This window comes from Chionomys nivalis, chromosome 8 (assembly GCF_950005125.1).
Source record: "Chionomys nivalis chromosome 8, mChiNiv1.1, whole genome shotgun sequence".
Classification (NCBI taxonomy): domain Eukaryota; kingdom Metazoa; phylum Chordata; class Mammalia; order Rodentia; family Cricetidae; genus Chionomys; species Chionomys nivalis.
The window spans coordinates 5391419-5413646 of record NC_080093.1 but is presented as its reverse complement, the minus strand read 5'-3'; the positions used below and the strand labels follow the sequence as shown (position 1 = coordinate 5413646).

The following is a 22228-nucleotide window of genomic DNA, read 5'->3' as shown; positions in this document are numbered from 1 at the left end:
GTCGAGGAGAAGTGGGGAAGGAAAAGAAAGAAATTAATGAGGGTAAAGAGACATGCGCTGGAACCATCAATGGGACAGTCGGAGAGCCCGTTCTAAGGTCTGAGGGCCCGTTCTGTGGCGTGTGTTTTCCTGTGGTAGAATACCAGGAAGTGAGGAGGCACTGCCTTTGTTAGATGGTGGTTTTAGGGTGTTGCAAAGATTCTCTGTCTGGATCTCTGCAGGGATTGTAAACCCAGGAATCTACTAGCCATTCCCGTTTGTAGCCCCTCCCCCCCAAGTGTGAGACTTCTCTGGCACTTTTTAAGCAGACAGTATCAGAATGTCAGGATGGGTGGCAGTCACCCCAAGTCCTGGGCAAGAGTCTATTTTCCATTGAGTGAAAAGCCCCAGTTATTGTGGTGGGGTGGGGCGTGTTTGTGGGACATACGAGTAGTCTTTTTTTTTTTTTCTGCCTCGGTGTCCCCAAAAGGATGAGGACCTAAGACAAGGTCTCAGATAAACTATTAAAAAACATTTAAAAACAGGTGATGTGGAAATTACAGTTCAAGTGAGAAAAAGGCAGAAGGAAAATAGACCCCAAGAAAACCCAAGCTGCTTAGGAAATGGATGAGTGCATGCGCGCATGCAGTGTGTGTGTGTGTGTGTGTGTGTGCGCGCACTCGCGTGTGTGTGCATGCAAGTGCGCGTGTGCACACGTGCATACAGATAGATATGAGACAGCCAGGTGATTCATAAAACTGAAAAGTAAGCCTGTGCCCCGCCTCATCCCTTAAGTCACGTGGACGGTGCAGAAGTTCCTCTTCTCCCCATTGGAGGACTGCTGTTTTGTTTGCGGCTTGGAGCATGAGATTCCTGTGGTTGACAAAGGCCATTTCCTCTTCTATCCCCGGGTATCTCTGATCTCCAGTATCTGCAGCATCAAATTTAGAGTCAGTGGTAATGATTAGAAATAAAGCCAGAGGAATCAAGATAGGGTAATAAGGGAAGCAGAGAGTGTTGCAAGTATTTGCCTAAACAGTTGACTCTTCCTGACTGTTCTGGACCAGAGGGGGCCTGGCTGCTTGGGTGCTCTAATAGGGAGGGGTGTCTGTTGTGACTTAGGAAGGGAAGGTGTTATTTTGTGGGGCTTCCTAGGAGGGAAGGAAGGAACCAAGTCTCCTGGCACCCTGGACAGTCCAAGGGGCGAGGCTCTTATCCTGAGCACCAGACACACCCACATAAGGAAGCCACAGAGATGGGCTGGGAAAGTGACTTGGAGCCTTCCAGGTGACCTGTACAAAACGGGTTAAACATTTTTAATCTCAGATAAGGCATAAACCATTTTGCCCTGGACCTCTGTCTTCGTGTAACCTCAAAACACAGAGGCCTAAACAGGCTTTGTTTTCTCCTTTCTTACTGTGGGGGTGGGAGGCAGAGGCAGGAAAACAGGAGCTGGTTCGGGTTGGAGTGCCAAGTTCTTATGGAACATCTGCATTATATCTTTAAGAAGCTGGGCTGTAAACAAACAAAGCCACTTCATGATTTTATAGGGAAGCAAAAAATACGCTGGTTACAGCCTGTGTTTCAGAAAAGCATTTTTTTGGGGAAAGCAAGGGTAGAAACCCCAAAGAGAAACAAAAGCATTTGGTATTCTTTGCTCTGGCTGGAGGTAGCCTAGGTTCCGAATCCTCTAGAACACAGTGGTTGGTGGCTGGGAGAAATCTTATATACTGAGGGAGCCTTTTGCACTGGCTGGGGCTGGGAGTGGGTAAGAGGATTCCTGCACTGCTGGATATACCCTAAGGAAGTTACATTGTTTGGAGGTGTAAAAACGGTGTGGGCTAATGTATGCCCACACGGGCTTCCTGTGCAGGCACGGTTAACTGGAGGTAAATTGATTCTTGATGCAGGCTTCTCTGATAGTGTCTTTAGAAACTTTCACGTGTGTGTGTGTGTGTGTGTGTGTGTGTTTACTTTTTTAATTGCTGCATTCACTCCAGGCTCACTGGTGTTTTATGGGAAGGTGATGAATGCAAGGATTAAGAATGGAACTGGACAAGTGAAAATTGCGTTTGGCAGAGTCACAGTTTCATTAATTTATTCATAAGACGATGACTACATGAAATTATTTTCCACGGCATATCCGAAGTTATCAGGTGTCCATTCAGTTTTAATTGACAATATAAGATTCCTGTGGTTACCTTGAGTACAGATTGCCTGGGGCTCCGCAGGGTTTGTGGGAACAGAAGCTTGGACAAGTTTCCATTAGCTCTGAATTGGGCAATTGGAAAAGAGGAGAATAAAACCCTTGAAAGGAAGGACCAAGTTGTTACTGTTGCCTGCTCTGCTGAGGAGAGAGGACCCTCCTCTCAGACAAGAGCTGTTCCCTTGCAAGGAATTCCAAACTCGCAAAGAGACCTGTCTCCTACACAAAAGTTGTTTTAACATGGTGGAAAACTGTCCCAGTAATGAGTGAGATCCCGGCTTCCCTGACTGGGGTGGGTGGTCGGGGGACAAAGGGCACAGACAGACGCACCTTTCTTTTTGAGTCAATTGCTTTGGATGTGGTGGGGAGGGCTGTGTGCACAGAGGCTTAGTTTACTTTGTCCATAGTAACTTGTATGAGGGGAGTGGTTTATTGCTCTGCTTTGGCATGTAGAGAGATTATTGTTATTTTTGCCCAACTTTAGTTTGTCTTCTTTTAATTTGATTACCATGTTTTGTTACAAAAAGCATACATTGTTTTTTGTTTTTATTTGTTTTTGTTTGTTTGTTGTTTGTTTCGAGACAGGGTTTCTCTGTAGCTTTGAAGCCTGGCTTAGAACTAGCTCTTGTAGACCAGGCTGGCTTCGAGCTCAGAGATCCGCCTGCCTCTGCCTCCCAAGTGCTGGGATTAAAGGTGTGCATCACCACTGCCTGGCAGTTTTTAGGTTTTTTTTTTTTTTGCGGGGGGGGGGTAACTGTTGAGATCCTCTTCAAGTCCACTGTATCCTAAAAATGGGTACTTATTATATTACATTTTGAGTAATGTGGGTTTAGACTATACTATTACAGTGTTGTTACATTTTAGTTCAGAATTTAAGGGAATCTTTTTCCTTTTTAAAAGCACTAACATCCTATTGAATGACTTTCTTTCCAAAGAACCAGATAACAAATTAATTGAGTTTAAAACTCTGCTGCAGCCCTAATGGTACTTGAAGCACAGAAGGATTCTGATAACTTAGTTCTGAAGTTATAGTTTCTGGGGATAAAGATAATAATGTAGATGTCGATCCAAGTGTTTGGAGAAGGTACCCCAGACTTGCCTGCTGCAGGAGTGGGTAGGCAGGGAATCTCTCTTGGTCATCTGAAGCTTCCTCAGCTGTCTGAGTATGGTAATACATTTCAGATACCTGCCGAGACCCCTCTGTGATTATTGGGTCAATTATCAAATGTCTCAACCCTGGTGCCTGTTTATACCAGTGGGTAGCAGCCTAAGGGTAACATGCATCATTTGGGAGGAGTCTTGGTGTTTCTGTAGGGACTTTCACTTCTACAGTGGGGTGTGTGTGTGTGTGTGTGTGTGTGTGTGTATGGCTGTAGAGGGAAATCCTGGGTTGAGAGCCATGGGCCTAGGACTAAGGCAGAGATTCACTGAGAGGTGGTCCTTCCTGGCCTGGGGCTCTTGGTAATGCTTGGCTCCCTTTGGGGGAGGTGTAGCTCACTAGAGTGCGGGCTGTGGAGATGCCTTAGAATCTAACGGCTTAGTCATGGTGAAAGAATGTATAAGGTGCTGGGTGGCCCCCGAATTCCGTAGAGACATTTGTTTTCCCAGAAATAGATTTCTGTCTGAGAGCCAGGGTTCAGTTGTTAGAGATATGGGGGGGTGGGGCTTGCACTTGCAGACCAGTGGCTGCTCACAGCGCTCTCTTTCTGTCTTCGCTCTTGCCTGTGTGTCGCCAACTTTTGCAGCACCCCGTTTAGTTTTCCTTAGCCTTCTGCTCAGCACCCACCGACTTCCTCTGTGTCTTCATGGGCTTCCGCCTGCTTTCTGTGTCATTCCTGCCCCTCCTCCTCCCCTTTTCGATTTTTGAATGGGTGCTTAAAACAAAACAAAAACAATAAAAACCAAAACTAAAAACAAAAGCAACAGTTCAGATGAGTGTGATCCTCTCCTCCATAATGGTGCAAGTCCTCAGGTCTCGACTGAACGCCAGGGTGGCCGTTCGGTCCAGGGAGGTTTGTCTGCTATTCATGAACTGCTTAAGATGTTTCCTTGTAGTCTGTGACGTGAGCAGAACGCTTTGGTTTGGTTTTTTCCTACAGCTCCATTTTCAATCCGGCAGCAATCATTACTCTGCGTACAAAACGATTGAACACCAGATTGCAATTCAGGTAGGAGGCGCAAGAGATTCTGAAGCTTGACTTGCCAATGTGTAGGTCTCTTGTGTCTTTTTATTCTCTGCCTCCCCCACCCAGATGATGATGATGGTGATGATGGTGATGAGGATGGTCACGATGATGGGGATAATGATGATGATGCCATTATAATGATGATGAGGTGGTGGTGGTTTGAATCATTGAGGGAGGTGGGAAGTCAAGAAGAACAGAAGAAATGTTGCTAAATGATTGAAAGATATGAAAAGAGTCTGTGTTGTCTAAGACTGTCTGGATCAGGCATTGTGGGTGCTCAGACCCCACGTCGGTTGTGGTTACTGCATGCATTTTACAGAAGGAAGGGCCTTGCATTGGGAGTCACACAGGTTGGCGAATTGGGAGAGGAAGCTGGTGAGGAGGGCATGTGACAGCCAGGGAGAGTTGATGCCTGTGGTTCAAAATCATGGCCAATGGTGCCAAGAGTACCACTTTCGACCTGATCATCCTGAAATGTTGATTTCTTTGGGGCCTCTTGATATACGACGTGAGAAGTATTGGAAGGCAGAGGTGACAGATCCCAGCCCCTGATGAGTGTCCTGTTTCCTGCTCACCTACTACTTCCATCCTTCTAAATCCAAAGGCTAAACAAACCCCAGACTAATATAGACATGGGGTTGAACAGCAGCCAGCAAACAGCCGCAGCGGAGTCAGGCAGACCAACTCACTTTTGTCCGGTGGCCTGGCCTTGCTAGGAGGGATGTCTCATGCCCCTCACCGTACCCCCACACCTTGAGTGTTCTGTGTTAATGCTCGACTGGAGAGCGGAAATCTGATTTATGGTCTCCTAGGTTGCTTTTGACTTGGTGAATGCCCACTTCTTGCTGTCTTTTTGGGAGGAAGCCTTTACAGGGTGGTGTGAGTGTGCTTGTGCTTGTGGACATGCATGCCTATGTCCAGATGAGTGTGGATATGTGTGCAAATGCACATAGGTGTGTGAGGGTACATATAAATACACGTATGTACGTGTGTGTGTACTTGTGTGGCCTGATGGAACTCCTGTTTCTCACCCATCCTCCTGCATCTTCCTAACTTTGCCATTTCAAATCTGTTTCAACCTCCATATTACTCTGAAATAGCCATTTGCCCCAGGTGAATGGAACTTCTCTCCAGCAAGAGGCATGACTGAGCAGGTCTTTCAAAAATGTGGTTGGTTCCTAGTCTTTTTGCATTTATTTCAAGGCTACAACAGCTGTGCCTAGCAATATTGAGGTTACACTGTGCTTGGGTAAGGTACTGATTGTCTGTGTGTTCTTCAGGGGAAGAGTATGTTTCTCGACTGTAATCCCTCCACACCCAGATATGTTTTCAAAAGTGCTGTGTGTGATGAGCACGAAGCTCTGATTCTTTCTGACACGCTTCCTGTTGGAAGTTGCTTCCTTTTAAGGCCCAGTACGTCTTGCTTTTGGAAAACAGTTTAGACTCAGGGCTAGCTTAGAGAGCAAGTCTAAACCCCAGCCCTGGGTGAATGGGTAGATAACCAGAGTGTCCGCAGGCTAGGGAGGCCTACTCCAGCACAGGAGGGCTGGAGATCCTTGTTGCCCGGGGTGTGGGAATTGTCGAGACTGAAAAGGATAGTGATCCTTATCTTGGTGTGGAAAGGCTGGCTGGGGCCATGTCACTGGGAGACCAGCCCGAGAGCAGCCCAGCTGTTGGATCTTTACACCGGTGCTGAAGTGTCCCTTGTTTGAAGGTGCAGTTCGTCTTTCTCCAAACCACCTGGCACGATGTGGGCCATGGGAAGCCCTTTCTCAGGAGGAAGATGGAGTGAATTACAGAGCTTATTGTTTGAAGGACTGAAACCATCCCTGTTCCTCCATGAACAGGTAGTATTGTTCTCTTCTGCTTCTGTTTGCTGAGGCCTGATGCCCGTGTGGGCAAACAGAGGGGCATTTTATGGAGCCCTGGCAGTACGCTTTCAAAACTGTCCACTCTCCCTCAGCGTCTGCTTGACCAGCACAAGGCCAAGCCAAATGGCAGCTAGCTGTAGTTTTAGCGTGATCATCAAAGGATAAATGGTCAAAAACAAAACAAAAGAAGCAGAGGGAAAAAAAGGCAAAGCTCAGACAGAATAAGATTGTTCTCTGAATTCTCTGGGTGTTTCAGCAGCCGTCTGGGTTGGGGGGGCAGAGACAGCAGCCTTGGGGGGGGAGACAGAAGCCTGGGAGGGAAACAACACCCTGGGTGGGACGGGGGACAGCAGCATGGGGTGGGAGACAGCAGCCTGGGGTGGGGGACAACACCCTAGTGGTGGGGAGACAGCAGCCTGGGGTGGGGCGGGCCTCTCCTGGCACACAGAAAAACCGACCTGGCCTTCTCTCATCCCAAGCTTAAATCCAGCGTGATGCTGGGGCAGCCGTTTCTTCCCTGGAAACTTAAAACTGGCTGAACCTTAACAAATACTGTATTTCAGGAGGAGCTGAGCTTGCTGCTCTTCGCCAAGCTCCATCCTAAAATAACCTGGTACTATGACACCGGGCATCACATGAGGTTCATTCCTCCCGCCCGCCCTCCCCACCCCTTCTGTCATCTCAGCACTCAGCCAAGCTCACCATGGGTGTGAATGGCCTCCCGGTGATTCCACGGACCTGTCGCTTTGTCCCCCAGTGTCACTCGCTGTGCTGGGCACTTCCCACTTTTGGTTCCATTCTAGCTCTCCGTGGTTCTGACATGACAAGGGCAGTGAGAATGACCGAGAACACAGTATAACTGGACTAAAAATTAAAGGGGCATAAATATATGTACTGCATGGTTATTATTAGCAGTGATAATAAATGGTTACTAAATTCTGTTGTGTGTGTGCATGTCAGTGATGGAACACAGGTCCTCCTGGATGTTGAGTGTGAGCTTGTTCCCTGAGCAACATCCAAACCATTGGCTTTTTAAAAGTGCCACTGAACCACACAGCACAGCCTGCGAGTGTTTAGTAAGGAGGAACATGGACTTACAAATGTGAGAACACCCAAGAGGCCCCACCCACGTCAGTACACGCTTGGGGGCTCATGCGTAGTTTAAGCTTTTGAGGCTATGTAGTCAGTCTGGCTAACTTAATGTTACTTTAGTTTGAAAGCATTTTGAGAGAAATATGAGGGAAAAGCATGGCTGTGTTCCAATAAAGCTTTATTAATAAATACAAACACTGGCTGGAATTTGAACCGGGGACCCTCTGATGAAATACTCTTAAGTCTGCTTTGTTCTTCCCCCTTCCCAGTGTTGTGACTTCCTCTCTCCGATCTGCAACAACAATTCCAACAGTAGATTCCTTTAACTTGTTGTTTTTTTAATGGAATTGTACAGTAAATATTGTTCTGTGTTGTTGGATGCTCGGTTGCTTCCAGGTTTACGCTATCCCTAATTCGGGACCAGTAGCTTTGGATTTCTTTTGGAGGAACGGCGGTGTCTGCGCCTGTTGTCCTACGCTAGCAAATGCACCTAGGGGTGGTGTTGGGTGTGCATATGTAGCTTTGCATTGATCTTTTATAGCTAGAAGCCTCCCCGGGGACTGTTGAGTGTCATCTTTGAGATGTACGGTCATTAGTTGTGGGGAGCGTGAGTGGCATATTTGAGGGGAGCGGTGACATAGTGATCTTCATCAGGTCAGAGGTTACTTGCCAATGCTCTTCTGGGTCACCCCATCATGCGGGAGTTTGTCCTCAGGTCCCAGCTCTTAGGACCAAATTCCTCCACCGTATCTGTTAAATGGCGTCAAGGACTCATGCTGACTCAGGAGGGTGAACCCTTATTGCAAATGTACAGACTGGAGCTGCCTCCCGGGGATGGCCTGCAGGTGGTTGTACACAGCTGGGCATCTCTGTAGCTTCTTCCTAAAGGGACCGGTCCAACATTCCTACTCCCATCATGGTCGCAGTCTCCAAAGAGAAGTTCTGTAACCAAGGCGGAGGGAGACAGACCTATGCGAGGTCTTTCCCTGGGCTTTCTGAAGGGCTACTTGAAAACCAATTAAGCTTTGTTTTTAAGAGTGTTTTGGCCAAAGGTTGATGTTTTAACGCGAAGTCAGATGTGATTCAGGGGAAAAAGCACTGCACCCAACAAAAACAAACCACATCGACCTTTCGTGGTTGTTTCTCTTTGGAGATGCGAAGGGGTTTCTGTGTGTACATACACACTCACACCCATATGCGTGCTCGTGTGTGTGGCCAAAGACAGCTAGGAGAGGATCCAGGAGAAATGGGCCTTTTTGTTTGTTTGCACAGCTGAGCCGTGGAGACTTTGCCATGATTTTTGCTTTCCCTCTTGTTAAACTTGCAAGATCTTGTGTGAGCTATCCAAGGCCCATAGTTCTACGCCTCCTCTACAGGGATTTACTGGGCACCTAGGACCTCCTTCCAGAGCTTGGGTACTGTCTAGTGTCAAAGCAAGGATGAAAAGCTTGTCCACCCCAAGGGTGTCTTGTCCCATAGACAGGTGAGCTTCTGTGGCTGGAATGCCTCGTTCTGCTCACACGATGAAGATGGCTAGATATTAGTATTAGAAGATCTGTTCAGAATTTATGAGATGTGAGGGTTCCTGGTTGTCCCTAATTTGGGGCTCTGATGTTGGTCTCCACTGTGGGTTGTTTTATTGTTTGTTTTGTGGGTTCCCCCTCCCCCCAAGACAGGGTTTCTCTAGCTTTGGGACCTGTCCTGGAACTAGCTCTTGTAGACCAGGCTGGCCTTGAACTCACAGAGATCCACCTGTCTCTGCCTCCCGAGTGCTGGGATTAAAGGCGTGTGACACCGTATGTTCTTAATCTGTCCTCTTCCCTACTCTGTTTTCTGTCTTTCATTTCATATAGATGTGCAGAGTGTAGCTAAGTGGAAACATTCCCCAAAATCAGTCCATTTGAGCTAAAAAAGAAAACAAACCATTATTATTATTTTTAAACTTGAGACAGTGTCTCGTGTGGCGCAGACTGGTCTAGAATTCACTACTAATCATGGCTGTGTTGAGCACCTGACTTCCTGAGGTTGCACCAGGCCTGGCCTCCACGCTCGGGGCTTGGCGTAAGCACTTGCGTTAGATGTGAAAGTGTGCAGCCTCCACTCCCACGAAGACCACTTGAGAGGCTGGCTGAGGTAGGTGAGTGCTTGCCTGCTCCTTTAGGAGTTTCCTTCAATGGGAATTTATTTGTGAGTAAAACAGACAAAACCCTGTCGTTCTTGGCTACCTTCTGTGCTGTTTTGAACACTGTTAAAATGTCTGTTTTTTTTTTTTTTTTTTTTTTTAATGTTGATTCAGTGTGTGTTTTGGTGTGTGTGTAGCCTTGGGGATTGAACTTGTATGTCATGCTAGTGACAACTATACCTTTACTTGTTGAGCCATCTTACCAGACGCAGATACTGGCGTCTAAGTACCATACCTTGCTCTGACCCAGCGGTCTCAACCTTCCTAACACTGTGACCCTTTATACAGTTCCTCATGTTGTGGTGACCCCCAACCATAAAATCATTTTCATTGTTGCTTCACAACTATAATTTTTGCTATGAATTGTAATGTCAATATCTGTGTTTTCCAATGGTCTTCGGCGATCCCTGTGAAAGGGTCGTTGGCTCTCAACTCACAGTTGAGAACCACTGCTCTAACTGATAGACTTCCTGCTTAGTCCAAGACTCGCCCAAGAGTGGTTGTCATTGCCATGATCATTGTTACTCGTGGTTCAAGGGATCGAACCCAGGGCCTCGCCCATGCTGGGGGCGGGAGTGTTCCATCTTTAGTCAGAACTGAGATTTTTCAGCTACCAAAGGCTGGAAGGGCAGCCTTAGAGGCTTCTGAAATTGATCTATTGGTTATTTATTGGAAGCTCTGACGCTTTCAGGTGCCCAATCAGAACTGAGGGCTGCTCATGTTCCCAGGTGACGGTGTCTTAGCCTGTGAGTGAAGGCAGACTACAGTTCTATTTCAGTGAGCTTTGGCCGGGGGCCTTTGCTGCCCAGGCTTCTGTGAAGAGGGCATTTGGTTCTGAAAGAGCAACTGGGACAATGAGGTGCTTGGTGTGGGGTCAGAGGCGACAACAACGACAATAATAATAGCTCGTTTATTGAGTTCTGGCACACTGGGTCAAGTGTTGAGTGCTGTCTGTGGGTTGTTCATTGATTTCTCACTGGTGCGTGGAGGGGAGCTTGGGTGGCAGAGTTGCTGTTATTATCGTCACTACCCCATTTTGCAAATGAGGCAGTAGACACCTGACATGTTATTTTCCCCATGGTCTGCCAGGATTCCAACCCGGGGCCGTGTGTTTGGAGCAAGGCTGCTGGCATAGGTTCATAACCCGTGCTCAAGGCCAAGGATGCACCTCAGAGGTGGAGAGCAGGCCTTGGGTTGGGTTCCCAGCACTAGAAAGACTAAATCGAGGGCTGGCCTGTCTTCGAGGCCGTGGCTGCCATCCAGCTTCCTAGACTATACAGATGGCCCATGGGACCTGTGCTGCAAACACGTCCTGGGTGCTTGTTGCTGGAGGTTCCTGTTCTGTAGGACTAGGTTAGTGTGTCCTGAATTTGAGCTGCTATCTCCTGGGAACATCTTGGAGAGCTTCAGAAGACTGGGATCGCGTCCCAGGCTCATGTTCTGTAGTGCTGGGATTGGCACCTGTCTTGGTGGTTTAACCACGTTGTTGGGCAAAGCTGGGGCCTTTCTCTGGGTTGATAGAGAACCATGGCTCCAAGGCAGTGGTTCCCAGCTCTAGCAGCGCACCACAGGGAAGTGTTGAGAGCAGGACTCAGACACCTGACCTAGACACCTCGGTTAGTGTCCCCTGGGTGTCTGCCCGGTCTAGCATCTCTGGTGATAGCTTCCCAGGTGACTGGAGTGAAGCCTAGCAGAGGCGCTCTCTGGCCTTGCCACCCTGGAGTCTACAGTAGCTGTGGGCATGTGGCTTCTCAGGACAGAGCTGTGCACATATAGTCTTTGTGGTGGAGGAGAGTTGCATCAAGACCCTTTTTTTTTGTGGGGGGCTGTGGGGGGCGGTGGCTGCCTTCTTTGAACTTGACTTCTCCCGCACGGAGAAAACAGGCTGTCTGCATTCGGAGTTCTGCAGATGGCTGGGGTCTGTGGGATGAAGAGTCTGTTTTAGAAGGCGCCATCAACGGGGAACCTGTGGTGAGCACTGTCTCCTAGGTTAGAGCCTGTGGGGAGAGGTGGATCATGGTCTGGAAAGTAGAGCAGAGGCACCGGCTGCCACGGCAGGTCTTGCTGAAATAATAGGTCTGGATTCTGTTGCTCTGAAGCTGGGCTTGGGCATGCATTTTTCAGACTAGCCGAAGCTGATATCGTCTCCCGGCTACTCTTGGAATAGAGCAAGAAGTGTCAGTTTTGATAGGCCAGGAAAGTGAACGACACAGGGAAGCAGCAGGCTTCACTTTTCCCAGGGTCCAACACTTTGGTGGGAAGCAGGCAAGATTTGAGGGTCCTAGAAGAGCTTTATTTTTTGAGTGTCTTGCCTTAATGTCAGATTATATGCACCATTTGTATGCCTGGTGCCCATGGCACTCAGAGAGGACCTTGGGTCCCCCACAACTGGAGTTTGGATGGTTGTGAGCCACAGTGTGGGTGCTGGGAATCGAACCTGGATCCTCCCCAAGAGCAACCATCTCTCTCCAGCTCCTATGCCTGTCTTTTTAAGTACCAGTTAATGTCCTGACTCTAAGTCAGCTGCCCTGAGCTGACCAGATGCAATAGCCTGGCTTCCCCATGCTCTGCTCCCCCACGGCTTTCAACTTCGGCTTGCTCTCCCTGTGGCGGCCTTCGCACCTGTTGAGGCTGCACTCAGGCTGCCCATTGTGAGGTGGGGAGAGACCAGCGTGTGTGTTCATGGAGAGGATGGGCACAGAAAGTGAAAACAAGTGTCTCGCCAGCTGTCCTGGTGTCCCCTTATGCGCCACCGTGAGCACATATGGAGGCCTGGTCTGTGGCAGGCAGCTGGCTACGTTTTCTCAGTATAAGAGAGGGTTTCTATGTTTCGCTTTATGGTATTTATGTTTTTATAAAGCCCTTGATAATTTTGGGAGCTGCTTAGCTGAGCACTGAACTTTTGAAAGGCTTTTTATCAGGCCTGATGCTTCGTTTCTGGAGTTGGATTGGGACAGCTGGTATCAAGTCCTAATCAAGCAGATAAGTGGCTGCTACTTCTCCCCACCCCCCTTTTTCTGGCTTCCCATTGCTGGCAGCAGTCTTATTCCGGAGGGTCCCACCCAAACCATTGCTTGGCAGTGAGTTTAGTGCTTAATCAGATTGGAAAGAAAGTTTCAAAGTTGCTACCTGTACTGTGTATTTTCTTATAGAAAGAAACACCAGTATCAGATGTGTGGACTCTTTCAAGCATCCTTGTAGAACCTCGGCTTTGAGGCATGTGGTTGGAAAAGCATCAGTCATACCAGTTTCCATGCAGGCTGAGAGCTGGGCTGCAAACGGCCCTGTCTGCTTTGGTTGTTTGCTCTTGGAGGTCAGGGATGGGGTGAGTGGCAGAAGGGATGGGGCAGCACCGCTCAGTGTCCCAGCCTCAGGATCCAGGTGGTTCTTTGGTGCAGAGAACTATCCTGTGTTACCATCTCTGGCCTCAACAGAGCTCTCAACAGAAGCATGGTCACTAAAAGTACTCCCAGAAATGATCTGGTGATCCCTGGGGGTCAAAGTCACCTTTGGGTGGGAACCACTGGCCTGGTGTAAGAGTTTAATGTGTATGCCCTTCCACTGACTGATGCTGCGGCAGCCCCACCCCCCTGCCTTTGCATTTTTAGGGAACAGAAGAATTAGTGGGCATTGAGGGTGGAGTGGCATAGACAGCCTGGGTTTGAGTCTCGGGCATGCCAAGCTCCCCTCTCCTGATTTGTGGGGCTAATGGTGGCACCTGAGGTGGTTTCCTGAAGGCTCATGAGATACAGAGTGGGAAGGGTTTGGCATGGGCTGGGTGTTGCGGTGCTGCAGAGGAGGATGCTTGCTGCGTGCAAGCTCCTGTCTTTTCTCCTCGTCTGCAGGTCTGGAGTCTGGCTTCTCCCCACACACAGTGTGTATTTTTTATTTGCTGTCAAGAGCCTCACACATGATGAATTTGATAGCCTTGGCTATCTTCACTGGGTAACATAGATTTATGACTCCTGTTAGCTGCCGTTTGCATTTGTCTTATGTCACTTAAGGATTCTTCCTCAACTCTGTAACATTTGATAAGCAGGCAGGCCCTTTCTAGAGGATGGCATTGTGTTTCGCTCATATCCGTGTCCCGGTAGTTGGAGGTGCAGTAAGTGGACAGGAGGTTGCGTGCTTGCCTAGCCTGCATGGACATGGGTTCAATCCCAGCATGGTATAAATTGCATGCATCGATGGCCTGTAATCCCAGCACTCAGAAGGCAGAGGTCCTCCTCAGCTGCCAAGCGAATTCAAGGTTAACATGGGCTACATGAGATACTGCCACAGACAGACAAACAAACCAATTAATCAACCGTTGACCCAAACCACATCCAGCTGAGCAGAAAGGAAATAACTTGTAAGATCGGAGTAGGTCTGTGTGCATTCGAAAAGGCAATGGAGTACTTGTCCAGATTTTTAAATAATAGCCTCTTTATAACATAGAAAGGCAATAATAACTTGTTTCTCATCTTCTACTGAATAATTTGAGCCAGGCATTCAAACTTTCTGTCAACTTGATGTTCTTTCCTGGGTTTTCTGTTTGACTTCAGCTGTCCTTTTTGCTAATGTGTGCTCGCTTAATGGCTGTGGGTGCCATGGCATTAGCGAGTAGCCATGTCTAAGCTGGTTTGCATTTGTTTGACTGCTTTCTGGTTCCCAGAATATGGGGCTGGCTGGTTGTTACAAACTCTCTTAGCCTTCTCTGTTTTGATTGTTCCTTTTGAAATGATGAGTAGTGATGTCCATGGGATCATACCATACTTTTAGGCTGTGACAGCTGTCAATCATCTTAGAAGAGGGCTTTGCTACATGTGGGTGCCTAAGTCACTTAAACTTGAGCCAGTCCTTTCTGCTCTGAAGTCCGATGCCTCCCTGAATTTCTGAGGTTGAGATGAAGCCTCAGAATGAATGGCCCTGGTTGAAAGCTGGACATTTTCCAAGACCTGAAAATGGATGTCTGCAATGGTTGCCCATCCTAGTGGGACCGGGAGAGTCTTCCCACTAGGTCTCTGGTGGAGACTGCCCTGTGTCCGTAGTTTCTCAGTTGATCCAGGAAGCATTGCTGATGATTGAAATTGAAGAATCGTCAGGACAATTCATCTTGAGGAGCAGAGAGCATCGGGTGTGAGCCAGGCTGCGGGGAGCAGACATTGACATACGGGCGGTCATCAAACTAATTGTTGTTTGAATTACCTGTTATGATCCGATGACAAATCTGCCCCGCTCCTGTCACTGGAGCAGAAAATGGAGCTTGAATTGGCGTGATGTTAGCAAGTGTAAACCGTACTTCAACAAGATGGATAAACCCAATTATGGGGCAGACCTGTAGAGAGAAAATCCATTTAAATCTCGTAATGTTAAGCAGAGCTGTGTTTAATTCATTTGGACCAATTTGGGGATGATATATGAGTGTTGGTGAGCATTCGTCAAAGGGGTGACCATGGGGGGAGAGGGATGTGCTGGGCTGTGGCCATTCTTGGTGAGGCAGCTGCGTGTCGGCCTGCACTAATGGCGGGGAAAACAGAATGACAAAAAGATGTACTCAGTGCCGCAGGGGAACGCGCTGCGTAAATGAACCAATAAGGAAAACTCGCGAAGCAGAAAGGGGATCTGCTTTTCCTGAATGCCACTGACAGTCAAAATCCAAAAGGACTGGAGGGCTCTGCCCGGTTTCCGGCCCAACACACCCCTACAGACTTTTCCGAGCCTTGCGCTGAGAGACCTAGGAAAGTTCATTCTAGAAAGCAAAAGGGGAGGGAGAGAGAGAGAGGGAGGGAGGGAGGGAGGGAGGGAGGGAGGGAGAGAGATCGTGTCGGGAGAGCTCATGCTTATTAAATATATATCCTAAAGTATTTCATTCTCCTTTGGGAAGTTAAAGAGGTTTGGAGATACATGTATGATGCATATCTGAAGGTGTTTGAAAAGTCTTGCTTATTTAAAAGGAGTTTATTTCAAACAGCTTTTGGGTGACATAGCTTTGCACATGGTAGCTGCTTTACTAATTACGTAAATGAAAACATTGAAGTGTGGGAGGCGCTTTTCCAGCCAGACACCTGAGCTCCTCATGGGGACATAGAAATAAGGACCTTGTGTGACGGTGGTGGCACACACTTTCAATCCCAGCACTCCAGAGGCAGAGGCAGGAGGATCTCTGTGAGTTTGAGGCCAGCCTGGTCTACAGAGTGAGTTCCAGGGTAGCCAGGACTGTTACATAGAGAAACCCTCTCTTGAGCAGGGGAGAAAAGGAAAAAGAAAAGAAGGACCTTGTGCCCATTTTGTACTCTGGTCTCCCCTGGCTTGTCATTCTTTATTCCTGAGCGTTTGTTTAATTGTATAAAAATGGATGGATTTGATTTACTATGTATTATTTTAAAGTTTTATTTTTAAGTTTTTTTAATGATTGTAATAGCATTTTACTTATTCTGTGTCCCTATATGCACATGTGTGTGCTGGTACACCCATGCTAACATGTATGTGTAGGTCAGAGGATAGCTTGCTTGTGTAAATTCTCTCCTTCCAGTATGTGGGTTGCAGGGTGGAACTGAAGAGCTCTTGGTGGAAGGTGCCATTGCCTACTGAGTCATCCCACCGGTCCTATTAATTCAGCTTTTCTATAAATATATATTGTGTATTGAGCACATCCCCCTGGCTTTCGCTTTTTATTGGTCAGCGTTGCTGGCAGTGGTGTTCTTGGAAGCCTGTAACCTTTTTATATTTTGGGAGGAGGGATGAAGCTGCTGTAATGAGTGGCCCATACTTTTCCTTTGTCTTTCAGTTTGGGGGTTCTCTTTTTTCCCCTTGGATTAGATTGGACTAGCAAGCTGCCAGAAGAAGGAGGACTATGCCTGGGCAGAGGGTGGTGAGGTATGCTCCATTGAGACCATCTGCTCCCCTAAACCCAGTGCTTTGAAAGGAAGCTTCCCCTGTCGTCAGGGGACAGACCACCTTATGGGGCATGGAGGGGCGCTTTGCTTGCTCCTGACAAATCTTTTTCCAGAGCGTATCTGCTGGAGACTTCCTTTCTAACAACAGTTCAATAACAAAAGGATCAGAACCTTGTGAGTAACATCTCAGCACTGAATTCTGGAAACGCGGCTATGCCAGCCTAATCACCAGAAGGTGGTAGGTAGGATACTTGGAGGAATTTAAACTCCATACTCCTCCAGAAAGTCCCCGGTAGGTACAGTCATTTAGCCCTCCCCTGGCTTGTCCCATGGCAGGTCTCCAAATAGCACAGACTAGGGAGAACATAATTCGGCAAACATGGAGGAAGTGAACTTGAATACACACCCCCCCTCCCAATTTGAAGAAGTCTGTCTGCACTGGATGCTTTAGCCTCTCTTGAGTTGGTGGACTGTCTTCTTGCTTTGAAAGTGGTTGGCAGATTTATATTCTTCAAGGTGGGCTAGAGATTGAGTCGGGCAGGGAAGTGAGTTAGGCCTATGGAAAATGGTTAGGGTTGGGAAGTGTGCCCCCTACCCCTGACTTCCTGCTTTCTGGTACCACAGCCAAACTGAAATCTTACAGCCACATTCAGAGAGGAACCCTTGTCCTTTTGATTAGCTCCCAATATATAGACACATAAAAAAAGGGCTGGGAGTGAAATGACTAGGGAGATGGCCACGTAAGGGCTTTATTGATTTATGAAATGTGTGAGCCTCAACTCAGGGTTGTTTGAGGAATCACCAAGTGCTAGACTTGATTCTTATCCTTAACACAGGAAGAGCAAACCTCCCCTGGTCCTTCCTCCTGCTCCTTTAGTGACTTCATTCTCATGCTGCAACCAGACAGCCTTCATTTCTTCCTAATTCCTGGAGGAGCAGAGCTTCTCCATAATGACACAAACCAGGAGCCAGAGCAGCAAGCCGCAGTCACAGGCTCAATGCATCGAGACGGCTTTTGTTTTGTTTCTTTTCCTCCAAAGAGAAATTAAAGAAAGGCTGGAAAGTGCCCCAAAGCTAAGGGCGGGTCTGCCCCACCACCAGTAGTTCTTGTGCACACTACTTTGGTTTGTGTTTTCTTAAAATGTGTCACTGCTGTCACAGGTCCGAGTGAAAGCAGATGACAGATGTCACTAGCAAAAGGCTCAGCTTGTGAAGCCATTTGTTATGAAGGACTGCTACTCAGCTTGAGTCCTTGAGTCCGGATGAAGCTTTGTGGGGATGGGGAGGGGTGAGAACAGGAGGGTGAGGCTGGGGGTTCTTCCTTGCGGGACAGTCTGTCTCCCCATCCCCCTGTTCAGAAAGAAAAAAAGGAAAGTCTGTTTTGGTTGGGTCACTTTTCAGCTGGGTCAGGTTTTCTGGTCAATCTTCATCAGGAGGTAAATGCTCCTGGGTTATTTCTCCTGACATGACTCTTGTCATCCTAGGGTCCTTTGGGCATCGAGGAACTTGCTTCCTGTATGGAGCTGGAGCCTCTGCTGCCCCCACTGTTAACTTAAGTGACAAAGTTGGAGTCGCTGGGTGACTTTTGCACTCTGCTGGTTTGGGATTTTTGGGGCATGCCAGTTAAAGGAGCATGGCAATGGCTTAACTATGACCGAAACCCAGGACCTGACGCATAAAAAGTGCATACTCAAAACCACAGGCCGCATGCAAAGAGCGATGGTTTTGATTCTAGGCTCGTGGCTCCCATATCTCCGCTTTTACCCTGGGGGTGGATTTTTTTTATCTTTTGGTTTGACTTTTGGTTTGTGGCTTTCAGTCATCACCACCTCTCGAGAGTCTGGACGCTGTGGAACCGGGGTGACCAGAACTGGTCTGAGAAGCTACCCAGGATGGTTCAGAATACTTGTACAGTGGCAGGTCCATTGAGAGCCATTGTTTCCATCACAGGCTTCTCCCTCTGGGGTTTTCAGCCCCTCTTCCTGTGCCTGTTATGTCGTACCTCTGAGGACTTTAGTGGCAGCCAGGCCCGCTTTCCACTGAGTTTCCTGTTCTGTGTGTTTCCCGATTTCCTGTTGCCTCGTTGGCAGGTCATGTTTTCTTCATTAACCAGTTTCCCTTTCAGCGTTCTCTGATGGAGCAGGGACCTTTCTCTTCACCCTAGCATCTATCATTTCCTACTTTGTTGCTTTTTGGTTAGTGCAAAAACAATGTATGTCATAATGAGAGTCTCATCCACAGTACGCATACTGTTACTCCTGCCCAGCCACACTGTTTCCTGTCCCTTCTCCCCCGCCTGCACTGGACTCCTCCTCCCAGTGTGTGTGTGTGTGTGTCCTAGGAATTCACCACCCTTGACCCAGAAGCACACTCACTTGCTGAGCCAGCTCTGCCTCTGTTTCTGTGTTCGGAAGTCTCATGTAGCCCAGGCTGGCCCAGAATTTGCTGTGTAGTCAAGGATGATAGGGAATTTCTGATCCTCCTGCCTCCCAGTCCTGCTGAGGTTACAGACATGTGCCACCAGGCCTGTGCTCTCTCTCTCCCCCTTCCTGTCTCACTCTGTCTCTCTCTGATGCGCGCGCGTGTACACACACACACACACACACAAAATCACCCCTAGATTCTGTGTATGACAGAATGCATGCTTTCGTTATCTCTCTGAGTCAGGCTTATTTTTGCCTGGCACAATCTCCAATTCCATCCGCTTTTCTCCAGATGATGTGATTTAGTTCTTGGTTACAGCTGAACTTTTTTGTTTTGACATACGGTTGAAAATTTTAAGATGGACGGTGGCAGGATTGCTGTGTGCTGCTCTTTTCTGGTCTGAGAGAACTAAGTCTGATGAGAGGTCTGGTGTGTTGTGGAGATTGTTGGGAGATTCTGTTAGAGGCTCTCGCCTGTCATCTGACACGTGAGAACTGTGTACACCACTTGCTGTTCCTGAGGTGTGGCTGTGGCGCCCCTTCCCCCATCTCATAGTGGTCCTGGCTTGGGAGTTACTTCTTTCTCAAGTGAGCGTGGTAGAGTTTCCCTTCCGAAGAGAAGGGTGTTATGGTGCCAGAGGCCCTTCATCGTGATTTACCTCCCTGTGGAGTGTAGACAAAACAGCATCGAGTCAGGGAACTGGACTCAGAATCAGTCAACTTCTGATGGGCATGAAATTAGTGGCCACAAGACAGGAATTTGTGACCCTCTGTTTGTGGCGTATCCTTCTCTTTGCTTACAGTTCTCTTGCTCAAGTCTTCAATAACAACATAAATTTAAAAGCCGTTCCCTTCTGGTTCTTGAAAGGCAGACTTCTGGCTCCTGGCTTGTGAACTAACAGCACATTTGTTTCCGTAGGAGGCATTTTTCTCCGGCTCTTCTGGTCGGCCTCTTGTTTGTCTGAGTCTTAATGAGCATGTAACAGCTCCCTCCTCCTCCTGCTCTTCCAATTTGCCTCAAAGATACTCCACGCTACTTGGTTAGCAAGGATGAGAGATCTGGGAAACTTGGCATGGATGCTTACTTTTGGGTCCCCGCACCTATAGGACAAAGTGCTGGCGCCTCTGTAGCTGGGCTTGAGCCCTTAGCCCAGGCCAGCTTGCAGGAACTTCCTTGTGGTTTTCTCTTGAGTGAGAAATCCATCAGAGGCCAGCCAGCTTGGGTCTGTTCACACTTAGACGTGGGTGACGCTGGTGCGGAAAGGAGTTTGTCCAGGATGATTTATTTCTCCAGGGCTTGTAGAAATGATGTCGATTCTCCCCATTGACATGAAGGCGGCCATCGTCTCTTTATCATCTCCTGGTTCTAGACTTTAAAACTTTCCTGTTTGCAGATGGCTGGTTCTGAAACACAGTGCCTTAGGGGCTGTGGCTGTCTGCTGCTTCCTGGAGATTTTCAGAGGTTCTATGAAGAGAGGGGAGTGAAATGTGAGGACCCGGAGGGTAGTCCGCGTCCATTGGATTTAAATTCTTCTTTCTTTATGACATGTGTGTGTGTGTGCTTGCAAGCTTATAAGTACATGTGCTCAGAGGTCAGAGGACAGCTTGAGGGAGTTGGTTCTTTTCTTCTACCATGGGTCTCTGTCAGGCTTGGTGGCCAGTGCTCTTGCTGTCCCCTCTTGGGATTTTCTATCCATACTCTCTTCCGCTTGTCTTGTATGTGTGTCCGTAAAACAGTAGGCAAGTGTGATTATCCCTTCTAAACATCCCTAAGATGGTAATAGTAATAATAAAATAGTAATAATAATAAATTAGACTTGTGTAGCAATCCCTTATTTTAATTAATTAATTTATTTTTAAGATTACGCTTTATTTACTTATTTTTATTTTGTTTTATTTATTTATTTTTGCACTAGTTATACCTTGCCAGCTGCCAATGGCTGTGGAAATGGCTTCCATTCTACGCTGTCATGCCAGGTATCCTGGCAGATGGCATGACTTTCAACAGGAGCTGCGCTTGGCTACCTGAAATATCTTAATTTATTTAATCTAATATCCATCCTCTCTATACCCAATCAATACCCACACTGACCTGTTTCCCTAGGTAGCACTTGGTAAGACCAGGTATTTTCCTCTGGGAGAACCTCATTTTGTGTATAATGGTGGCAGTTGACTTAATTATGGGCACGTGAAACTAGCTGAGCTCTCCTAGATCCTCTCCAATGACCTGGCCGTGGACAGCTGGCCTTGGCTCAGCTGTGAGATGCCTCCTCTGTAGGATGTGTGCAATAGCAGGGCCAACGAGAAGCCAGAAGAATGCTCTTGTGGCTTTAAAAGCTGTTCTGTAGGGGTTAGAAGAGTGGGTGAGTGGGCTAGCACCCGCCCCACATATCAGGGCCCTCCACTGACTGTGTGCGGCCCATGGCCAGTTCCATCCCTGCCCCGAATGTGAGATGAGCCGCAGTCTGCTGCTGCAGTTTCTCTCAGGGTTCGAGGAGACAGCGTATAAACAGCCTGGACACAGTAGCCAGCACCAAGCCACAGCGGTTACTTCTGTCTGAAGGGAATAATAATACTGTCCTCTTGGCCCCTACGACAGCTTGGGTTACTTGGTTCATTACTCCTAGCAAAATAGATAAATTATTTGGTTTGTTTTACTGTCTCTTTTCAGTCCATCTTTTCTGTGCCTTTCTTCTGCTTCTTAGAAGTCATGAGAGGGGAATGGTATTCTGCCTAAATAATGGATATCTAAAGAGGGCTTTGAAATAAACTTCAGGCTCATTCCATCAAATGAAGTAAATTCATTTACTCCTAAGAATTTAACTCCTGTTGGAGCCGTCCCTCCCCCAGCACATGTATAAACACATACATCGATCTTTTTCTTTTTCTCTTGTATTACTACAAGGATCAGTTTCTTCTGGCTTAATTCCAGGAACAACATGCCTGTCTTTTTTCATCGTTGAGGAAAAACAGTCTGAAGGCACCATAATTCCTTAAATTGGATTTCAATTCTTGATCCCCTTATATTCAGTAAACAGAGTTCTATGAAACATTGTTTAGGAGGGAGACACAGCCAGCCTTGCTGTTTGGAGTGTTGGAGACTTGTAGGCTGAGGCCGTAGATCGGGGAGCCCTTAGGAGGTGACTGCTGACCTTTACAGGAGGTTGGGACCTTAATCACTTCAGAAAAAATGCTGGCAAAAGTTGAGAAAGCTGTCTGGAGTTTAGCTTGGAAGAAGTGTGTGTGGGGAGTGTATGGTGTGTGTGGTGCATGCACACGCATGTGTGTGTGTCTTGTTAACTCTATTAGTGCCGTGGGCAGCTGCCGCGATGCCACTTGAAAGCCTTGAAATTCCTGTATTCAAATCAAAGGCATCCTGAAGCAAAGATAAAGGGGACAGTGTGATCTTCA

At 47.7% G+C, this 22228-nt stretch overlaps 1 protein-coding gene across 45 annotated transcripts in view; it reads left to right on the top strand.

Annotated features, from left to right (window-relative positions):
* Tcf7l2 (transcription factor 7 like 2) overlaps positions 1 to 22228 on the top strand; it is a 188972-nt gene that overhangs the window by 8791 nt on the left and 157953 nt on the right. For 26 of the 45 annotated variants that reach the window (XR_009057554.1, XR_009057553.1, XM_057777307.1 and 23 more), the window contains exon 4: positions 4285 to 4353. The exons of the other annotated variants lie outside the window; for them this stretch is intronic. Coding sequence is in view for 24 of the 26 variants with exons in the window: in XM_057777307.1 (XP_057633290.1) it covers positions 4285 to 4353 (69 nt within the window). In the remaining 2 variants the exon portion in view is untranslated. The remainder of the gene's footprint in view (positions 1 to 4284; positions 4354 to 22228) is intronic. 45 annotated transcript variants of the gene reach the window in all.